A 10,386-nucleotide genomic window follows, 5' to 3' on the forward strand; every position below is an offset into this window, starting at 1 on the left:
AGTTTTGCTCAGTTGTACAAATGCGATTGATAGTCTGTGCTAATCAGTACTGTTTTAGATGTTAACTATAAAATGAGGAAATTTAAATCAATAGGATTAGATTTCTAAGGTCTGAGACTCAGGTGCAATACAGGCACATTAATTGTGCATTTTGTTTAGATATTACTGTGAATGCATTTGTTATATATAACATGCTATATATACAGGAAATGTGTGGAGGATATATGGAAATGTAAGCTGTGATGTACAGTCTGGGACATCAAAAGTTAAAGAGACAGGTTAATCAAGAATTAGGGAAAATAGAGCATGATATAGGCATAGTGTCCATTGAATTATAAGTTTGATACAATCTCTATTTTTTTCAGATATAAGAAATATTCCTCCACTATGCTCTTAAGGTGAATACACTTCTCACTTATGTCCTCATTAAAGAATGTCCTTTATTTTGAAGCTGGGCTTGGAGTCCTAGCCAATACGCTTCTCCTTTTTTTCTATACTTTCATAATCCTAGGTCACAGACCTAAGCCCACAGACCTGATGTCTTGTCAACTGTCCTTTGTTCACATAATGATGATCCTCATAGGAGAGGACATTTGGCTTACAGACATATTTGAGTCACTGAACATTGAGAATGACTTCAAATGTAAGGCAACTTTCTACATACACAGGGTGCTGAGAGGCCTCTCTATCTGCATCACCTGCCTCCTGAGTGTGTTCCAGGCTGTCACTATCAGTCCCAGTAACTCCTTGTTGGCAAAATTTAAACATAAACTAAAAGAACACATGATCCGTTCTTATTTTTGTATTTGGTCTTTCAATTTGTCCTTCAGTAGTACCCTAATATTCTATGTTGGTGCTTATATCAATATGAATGCAACCAACCAGATGAAGGTCACTAAATCCTGCTCACTGTTCCCCATGAATTACATCATCAGGGGATTGATTTTAACAGTGACCACCTCCAGAGATGTGTTTCTTGTAGGAGTCATGCTGACCACAAGTGCATACATAGTGATTATCTTGTTCAGACATCAGAGGCAATGCAAGCATCTTCATAGCATCAGCCACCTGAGAGTGTCCCCTGAGAAAAGGGCCACCCAGACCATCTTGCTGCTGGTGGTTTTCTTTGTGATCCTGTACTGGGTGGACTTCATCATCTCAACTACCTCATTTCAATTATGGAAGTATGACCCCTTCATCCTGAATGTTCAGAAGTTTGTGATAAATGCCTATCCCACAATAACTCCTTTGGTACAAGTCAGTTCTGATAAGAGACTAATCGATGTGCTTAAAATCTTGCGATCTAAATGCCAGCAGATGTTTTAAAAAGATGCCTTTTTTTTCTTTTTTTTTTTTTTTTAAAAATGTGATTCATTCTGTTTGCCCTTTGAGTGAGGTTTCAGCCTCTTTCCTAATGTCCACCTTGTTGTTTAGCTTTCTCAGGACTATAAATTTTAGTATGTTTATCCTGTATTATATGTCTAATATCTACTTATAAGTGAGTATATACTACATGTGTCTTTCTGCTTCTGGGATAGCTCACTCAAGATGATCCTTTCTAGTTCCCACCATTTGCCTGTAAATTTTGATATTTCCTTTTTTTTTTTTTCAATTGCTTAGTAGTATTCCAGAAGGGAAAACAGAATAGACATTGGTAGTAGGAGAAGACAAGGAATAGGACTGAAGGCTTCCAAAGTGGGCCTCTGAAAGACTCTGCCCACCAGGATATTGGAGATACTGAGACTCATAGCCAAAATATGGACAGAATGCAGGGAATCTTCTAAAAGAAGAGGTGACAAAAAGACCTGGAGAGGACAGGAGCTCCACAAGGAGACCAACAGAGCCAAAACACCTGGGCCGAGGGCATCCTACAGAGACCGATATTCCAACCAAGGACCAGGCATGGAGATGACCTAGAATCCCTGCTCAGAGGAAGTTCATAGGGTGCTCAGTTTCCAAGTGGGTCTTCTGGTAAGGGGAGCAAGGGCTGTCTCTGACATTAACTCAGTGGCCTGCTCTTTGATCACCTCTCCCTGGAGGGTGCAGCATTGCTAGGCCACAGAGGAAGATGATGCAACCCTGATAGGCTAGGGTCAGATAGAAGGGGAGGAGGACCTTCCCTATCATTGGATTAGGGAAGGTGCATAGGAAGAGAAGAGGGAAGGTGGGTGGGAGTGGGAGGAAATGAGGGAGGGGGCCACAGCTGGGATACAAAGTGAATAAATTGTAATGAACAAATAAATTTAAAAAATATTTAAAAAGTGATTTATTAACTTCTATTTATATATGCAAGTGCTGTTATTAGTTGGGTTGGTGTTTAACTTTTTTTTCCTTAGGTAGTATTTTTATAATAATAAGTGTTTGTATGATCAGATTAAAGCTGAAGGTAATGTCAGGACAGGAAAGTATAAGTAATTTTGGAAAAAAATGGCAAGGATCTTTGTTGAGGGAGGTATTATCACAAGTCATAAGTTGTATTATACCTTATTTGATTAACAACAGTGGAGAATTTAGCTTTAGGAAGGAAGTGGGGTGCAGCATGTTGAGATGAAAGTAGGGGGCTATTTTGAGCTATGGCATTGAGGAAGGAGAGGCAGGTCTGTTGGAGTGGTGCAGCTGGAACAAATTTTGGGCCCCGTGGCCTTGGAGGTGGGGGATGGGGGTTGCAGAAGGAGTGGTCCCAGTAGTCCTACAAGGGCTAACAGGAAAAACAGTCTCTCTGGCCCAGGCATGCGCTTAAGGAAGCTGTAGTTCCTAGAAGGATGGGAGTGACCACGTGTTAAGGAGTGTTGGAGAGGCTGGTGTGCTCTGTACAGCAGCATTGAGGCTTCTCTGCCAGGCCAGGGTGGACTCTTCAGAGTAGGCGGGACTGACATGGACTGCATGTGGCCTTGTGCAGTGGGTGAGGGGGAAAGGGGTTACTGGGAAAAGGAGGGGGTTTACAAGAGCCAGAGTCAAGTGGAGGACATAGGCTGAAGAATCAGAGTGTAGAATTTGGAATCAAATTCACAGACAAATGATCTGTTCATACTTTAGGAAGGTTAGATTAGCAGCTTGGTTCAGAGCAGCCATTGTCTCTGATGACTGTGTTGTGGTGAAGAAGGGGGAGGGAAGGTGGGGCTCAGTCAAAGGAGACTCAGGTTTACTGTCCAAATCCTTGGAGGCAACGGAGTCTTTCAGAGTGACCACCCTTGCTATTAGGACCTGACCTGTAGAACGTCGGCTACAGAGGGAGGGATGAGAGCACGGTTCCCAAAAAACCTGGACAGAAGGTAATTCAGACCATTTGATCATATATGCCAATAGAAAAGTTTAAGATCATGAGGACATTAAAGTTAAGAGAGCCCTCTGGTGGCCATTTAGACTAGTTACTGAAGCCAGGTAACAGAACAAATTCATTTTGGGCTCAAAGTCTGTGGCAGTCCCAATTGGGAAATATTTCTTAACACACACCACAAGAGGGCAAGAGGGACTGAGAACCAAGTTTAGACCCAGCATCACTCATTTCCTAGCTTGTGCCAGAAACACAAACACCATGATACCTGGACTCAAAATGGGGGGAATGAGGTAGCATTGGAATGGCCATCTCGGAATCCTAAAGCTCCCCTGAACAAAGATTGTCTTTGTTCTTGCATGGATAGGCTTTCTTGGCCATGGTGGAAGCTTGGGGGAAAAAAAAGAACGTGGATACTAGATCTGGAAGAGGCATCCTGTACTTCTTTGGCTGTGGCTGGGACATGACAACTCACCCTCAGTCAATGTCAGTGGGTTAGGGACAGAGGGAGAGAGTGTGAAAGTTTCCCATGGGACTGGGGGCCCAGCTTACTGTGCTTGAGGCTCACCTCCTCCCAGGTTTCAACACCAACAGAACAGGCATTGTCTCTCCCTTGGTGACACAGATACAGGCCGGCTTAGACCAGATTAAATGTAGGTAAAGGCAGGTTTATTAGGAGGCAGTTCTCAGGCAGGTTCACTTATCTCACAGCTAGAGGTCAGTGAATTCTTGTACCTGCGCTAAAGCAAGGGACTTTTATAAAGCTAAGGTGGGGAAGGATGACTGTCACCTAGGAGATGGGATTGTGCCCATATATGGTCAAAAACTGAGCCCTTGGGCAGAAAGTCTTGGGTGAGTTTCTAGAAACACAGGAACTAGGAGAGATGGTAGTTAGCCCAGAGTTTTCTCCGTGCAGGCAGGGTTGAGGAAAACAAAGTTTCTTGGCTTGTTCAGGCAAGAGCAGGGATTCCAGCCAAACTCTTTCCTCCCCAACTTGCTTTTTGCGCGTGGTGTTTTGTCACAGCTATAGAAATCCTAACTAAGACAAGCCCTCTACAGGGTATGCAGTTGTAAAAATCTTTTCCCATTCTGTAGCTGTGATTTGTCTGAATAATGGTGTCTTTTGTCATAGAGAAGATTTTTAGATCACAAGGTCCTATTTATTAGGTTTTTTTTTTTTGTAGTTTCTTCTCCTGTTTATTTTCTTGATTTGCAGGCCTAGTGCTAAGAAGTTTAGAGCATACACATAATCAACTAAATATGTATAAAGGAAAGGTTTCCTGAATCTTCATTATTTATGATTTAGTTACATAAAAAAGGAAATGGATACAAATGTAGTTTCTATTGAAGGTCAAGAGGTAAAATGAGAAGATTTCATAGCTAAATACTATGTAGATATAAAACATTGTTAATGGGTTTTAACAATGACACTGTGGTTTCTTTTTTTTTTTTTTTTTCAATGCAGTTTATTCAGGAACCTTGAACAATCCTCGGACCCTGGGGAAAGCCAGCCCACAGCTTAAATAGCCTCTGGGTAGCCAACCCAGGCATGCCACGTGGGCAATGCAGATTGGTCCACATACATGGAAGCAAGCCAGATCCTCAGCCTTAGCCAAATGTGGAATTGTTCGTGACAGAGAGCACTCACCATCGGGAAGGTGGAAGGCGGAAACCAGCTCCATCTTTAAGGCATAGCATTCCGCACATATAGATCCACACACATTAATAGTGGGAGACTTCAACACCCCACTCTCAACAAAGGACAGGTCAACCAAACAGAAATTAAACAAAGAAACAATGTCTCTGACAGAGGTCATGAATCAAATGGACCTAACAGACATTTACAGAACTTTACACCCAAACACAAAAGAATTTACCTTCTTCTCAGCACCTCATGGAACCTTCTCCAAAATAGACCACATAGTGGGTCACAAAGCAAGCCTCAACAGATACAAGAAGATTGAAATAATCTCATGTATCTTGTCTGATCACCATGGAATAAAGCTGGACCTCAACAATAACAGAAATAACAAAAAGCCTACACACACATGGAAACTGAACAACTTGTTACTAAATGACAGCTGGGTCAGGGAAGAAATAAAGAAAGAAATTAAAGTCTTTCTAGAAATCAATGAAAATGAAGACACAACATACCCAAACTTGTGGGACACAATGAAAGCAGTGCTAAGAGGAAAGTTCATAGCACTAAGTGCCTTCAAGAAGAAATTCGAGACAGCTCATTCAAGCACCCTAATGGCTCACTTAAAAACCCTAGAAAAAGAAGAAGCAGACACACCAAGAAGGAGTAGACGGCTGGAAATAATCAAACTCAGGGCTGAAATCAATCAATTGGAAACAAATAAAACAATTCAAAGAATCAATGGAACCAAGAGCTGGTTCTTTGAGAAAATCAACAAGATCGACAAACCCTTAGCCAAGTTAACTAAAAGGCAGAGAGACACCACCCAAATCAACAAAATCAGAAATGAAAAGGGGGATATAACTACAGACACTGAGGAAATCCAAACAATCATTAGGACTTACTTCAAAAGTCTATATGCCACAAAATTTGAAAATCTAAATGAAATGGACAATTTTCTTGATCGATTTGACTTACCAAAGCTGAACCAGGACCAGGTAAATCAACTAAATAGACCTATATCCCCCAAAGAAATAGAAGCGGTCATCAAAAGTCTCCCATCCAAAAAAAGCCCAGGACCAGATGGCTTCAGCGCAGAATTCTACCAGACCTTCAAAGAAGAGCTAACACCAATTCTCTTCAAACTATTCCACAAAATAGAAACAGAAGGAATATTATCAAATTCATTCTATGAAGCCACAGTCACCTTGGTACCTAAACCTCACAAAGACTCAACAAAGAAAGAGAATTTCAGGCCAATCTCCCTTATGAACATTGATGCAAAAATACTTAATAAAATACTTGCAAACCGAATCCAAGAACACATCAAAGATATTATCCACTATGACCAAGTAGGCTTCATCCCAGGTATGCAGGGGTGGTTCAATATACGGAAATCCATCAATGTGATCCACCATATTAACAAATTGAAAGAAAAAAACCACATGATAATCTCCCTAGATGCTGAAAAAGCCTTTGACAAAATCCAACATCCATTCATGTTCAAAGTATTGGAGAGATCAGGGATACAAGGCACATATCTAAACATAGTAAAGGCGATATACAGCAAGCCTATAGCCAACATCAAACTGAATGGAGAGAAACTTAAAGCAATCCCACTGAAATCAGGGACAAGACAAGGCTGCCCACTCTCTCCATATCTCTTCAACATAGTGCTGGAAGTCCTTGCTAGAGCAATAAGACAGTTGAAGGAGATCAAGGGGATACAAATTGGAAAGGAAGAAGTCAAATTATCACTATTTGCAGATGATATGATAGTATACGTGATTAATTTTTGTTCTTAGTGTCTGTGAAATCAGTGTTCTGTTCAGAAAGTTTCATAAGAGTCCTTGAATCGCTGAAGAAAGACACCAGGCTCAAATAGTATGCAAAAGCAAAAAGCACTTACTCTGCAGAAAGAGCCAGCATGCAGGAGCAAACCACTCAAATAAATGGCAACCATGATGGAAGCTCCCAGTCTCTTTTTAAAGCCAGTTAGGGGATTCCCAGCCATGGTCATCCGACTTTTGCTAGGATTGGTTGGCCTCATGGTAAGGGGTACTTGTATACTCCTGATTGGTTCAGATCTTGGGGATAAAACAGTCACCTCATATCTAGTTTAGCCCCATGCCAGATGTCAGGGCCGTCACTGACTGGCTGCCCATCTCCCGTGGAATTTTTTCAGGAACTTCTCAAGCAGGAAAGGGAGAAGGGTGGCAAAAACTTTGGCCTGGCTTTGGACCCAGTCTCAAAATCGAGTTAGTCAGGTCATTTCAGTTTAAAGATTTTTTTCTATAACAATGAGGTCAAGACTATTCCTATCTTCGTTTCTTTGTTTCTTTGTTTCTTTGTATGTTTCTTTCTTTCCTTCTTTCTTTCCTTCTTTCCTTCTTTCCTTCTTTCTTTCTTTCTTTCTTTCTTTCTTTCTTTCTTTCTTCCTTCCTTCCTTCCTTCCTTCCCTCCCTCCCTCCTTCCTCCTTTCTTTCTTTCTTTCTTTCTTTCTTTCTTTCTTTCTTTCTTTCTTTCTTTCTTTCTTCTAAATCAGGTTCAGTGTATCTGGCCTCACAGTGAAGGCTCTGATCCACTTGGAGTTGAGTTTTATGCTGTGTGATAAGTACAGATATATTTGCTTTATTCTTCATGCAGACATTTTCTTTGATCAGTACCTTTGGTTGGAGATACTGTCTTTTTTCCATTGCAAATTTCTGACTTCAAAAATCAGGTATACATTTTGATATATGAGGTTATGTATGGGTCTACAATTCTGTTCCACTAATCAATATGTCTGTTTTTGTGTCAATTCCATGCTGTTTTTATTACTATAGCTCTAAAGCACAATTTGAGATTGGGGGTGGTGGTACTGAAGAAACATCCTGCCTCCATCTTTGGCTTAAAAGCCATCTTAGTAAAGACATAATAGGTTAGTTAATGTTCATGATTAAACCTCTGTTTCTCAAGGATTGGACTATGCCCTCCTGTAACCTTAACTACTAATGGTTCTATATTGACTGTTCCAGGAATGGTTATCATGTTTTTGTTTTAAAAAGTTGTTTATAAACATTTTGCAACCCTACCTTTGTTTAAAAAAGTTATATGAACAGGCATGACTCCATCATTATGCCCACCTTGCAACCATGTCTTTGTTTCAGGAGTGTCTAACTTGTTAGGTTTATTTTTTGATCCTGTAACCATGTCTGTTTTTTCCACTGAATCCCCCACTTGAAAAACTACTACCCCTTAGCTATAAAGGCTTTGTCTTTATCACATTGAAGGCTGACCTCTGGAAACATGAATAAAAAGCTGGCTTTAATAAATTTCTTACAAACTTCTGATGTCTACACCCGAATCAGGAGAAGACAAGGAATAAGACAGCAATTAAAAACAAGGAAATCATGAAATTTGCAGGCAAATGGATGGAACTAGAAAAGATCACCTTGAGTGAGGTAACCCAGAGGCAAAAAGACACACATGCTATATACTCACTTATAAGTGGATATTAGACATATAATATAGGATAATCATACTAAAATCTGTACACCTAAAGAAGCTAAGCAAGAAAGAGACCCTGGGTAAGATACACAATCCTTATTCAGAAAGGCAAATAGGATAGATATTGGAAGAAGGAGAAAACAGGGAATAGGACAGCAGACTACTACAGAAAATCTCTGAAAGTCTCTATTTATCAGGATATTAAAGGAGATTCTGAGATTCATAGAAAAAACTTTGGGCAAAGTGCGGGGAATCTTATGAAAGAAAGGGGAGATAAAAAGACCTGGAGGGGACAGGAGCTCCACAAGGAGAGCAACAAAACCAAAAGGCCCAGAGGTGTTTTCTGAGACTGATACTCTAACGAAGGACCATGCATGGAGATAATCTAGAACCACTGCACAGAAGTAGCCCATGGCAGCTCAGACTCCATGTGGATTCCCTAGTAAGGGGAACAGGGGCTGTCTCTGACATGAACTCAGTTGCTGGTTCTTTGATCACCTCCCACTGATGGATGAGCAGCCTTACCAGGACACAGAGGAAGACAATGCAGTCAGTCCTGATGATACCTAATAGACGAGGGTTAGCTGAAAGGGGAAGAGGACCTCACCTATCAGTAGACTGGGGGATGGGGAGGGGAAGAAAAGAGGGAGGGAGGGCAAGACTGGGAGGAGATGAGGGAGGAGCCTACAGCTAGGATAAAAAGTGAATAAATTGTAATAAATAAAAATAAACAATTTAAAAAGCTGAAAAAAAAGAAAGCCCTTGCTTATATCTATATTTTACACTGCTTCCCTTACTTTTTCCTTTAATAGTTTCACAGAGTCCGTTCTTAAGACACATGGAATTAATTTTTATGCAGGGTGAAAGACAGGGCTACAGACTAATTATCTCATATGTAGATATAAAATTTCCTGCACAGTTTGGTGAAGAGGCCAACTCTTCTCTAGTGTGTATTGTTGGCATCTTTGTCAACAATCAGTGCTTGCAGCTTACTGACTGTATGTTTGAATCCTCTGTTCTATTCAATTGTTCCTTGTGTCAGGTTTGGTGCCAGTACTGTGGTGTTTTTCCTACTGTTGTCCCTGTCATACAGTTAGAAATGAAGTATTATAGGATGCCTCCTATAATGTTCAATGTGTGTAAAATAAATAACTACTTTATCCTCTATACTGAGTCTCAATAAAATTGTCAACAATAAAATAAGTTATTAACAATAACAATAAAATAAATATTGTTAATAAAATAAAAAATAAAATATTATCTCAATAAATAAGTCAACAAAATTGAAATCAAACTAACTACAGTGTAAAATAAGACATATGTCTGTAATACCAATTAGAAAATTACATGTTGTTCTAACATGTAATGATTTAATATCATAAATTCAAGCATTTCTAAAATGGTTCCTTTCTATGCGCAATTTTATGTTATAAGATTTTAGGTTATGAATATACTATATTTTAATGTTTATTCATTTATTCAATTTTAGTAATATAAAACCTAGTTTTTACATAATTTGAACAGGATGTAGACTGGATATGTATCATTTATCTTTCATTACCATAAGAATTTACTGCATCTTTCATTTATAGTGATGCTTTCATTTAGTGATGCTACTGTCTTGTGAAGAACACTATAATACAATGGCAAATACGTAGATCTCATCACTTGTTTAATCCCTTTAATTTCAGTCTACCATAGCAGAGGGCTCTGATATTATACTTTAGTTGAAATAGTTATATCATGTCTCTGTATCATTTGTGAATTCTGCATATATAGGCAATAGGAGCTACCAACTCACTCAGGTTTAATCATCCATATGCTATTCACTGAAGAAATGACCCACTCTCAGCCCAAATGTAACACTCAATTAACACTAACCTGTGTAAAGAAGAGTGCTAGGCACTAGAAAAATAATGTTCAAGAACCATATTTCCAGCATGTTCTAAGTTAAGTTTCCAGCCAGTCTAGTGGAATAGCTCAT

The 10,386-nt window shown here is 39.6% G+C and overlaps 1 protein-coding gene across 1 annotated transcript; it reads left to right on the forward strand.

Moving 5' to 3' along the window:
* The first annotated feature begins 417 nt into the window (after window positions 1-417).
* LOC110544309 (putative vomeronasal receptor-like protein 4) lies at window positions 418-9,266 on the forward strand. The gene is made up of 3 exons (XM_060378774.1): window positions 418-1,284; window positions 6,375-6,379; window positions 9,215-9,266. Exons 1-3 carry the CDS (start codon window positions 418-420, stop codon window positions 9,264-9,266), a joined length of 924 nt encoding a protein of 307 aa, XP_060234757.1.
* The last annotated feature ends 1,120 nt before the right edge of the window (window positions 9,267-10,386 follow it).

The sequence above is a fragment of the Meriones unguiculatus genome, chromosome 3 (genome assembly GCF_030254825.1).
Source record: "Meriones unguiculatus strain TT.TT164.6M chromosome 3, Bangor_MerUng_6.1, whole genome shotgun sequence".
NCBI classification, from domain to species: domain Eukaryota; kingdom Metazoa; phylum Chordata; class Mammalia; order Rodentia; family Muridae; genus Meriones; species Meriones unguiculatus.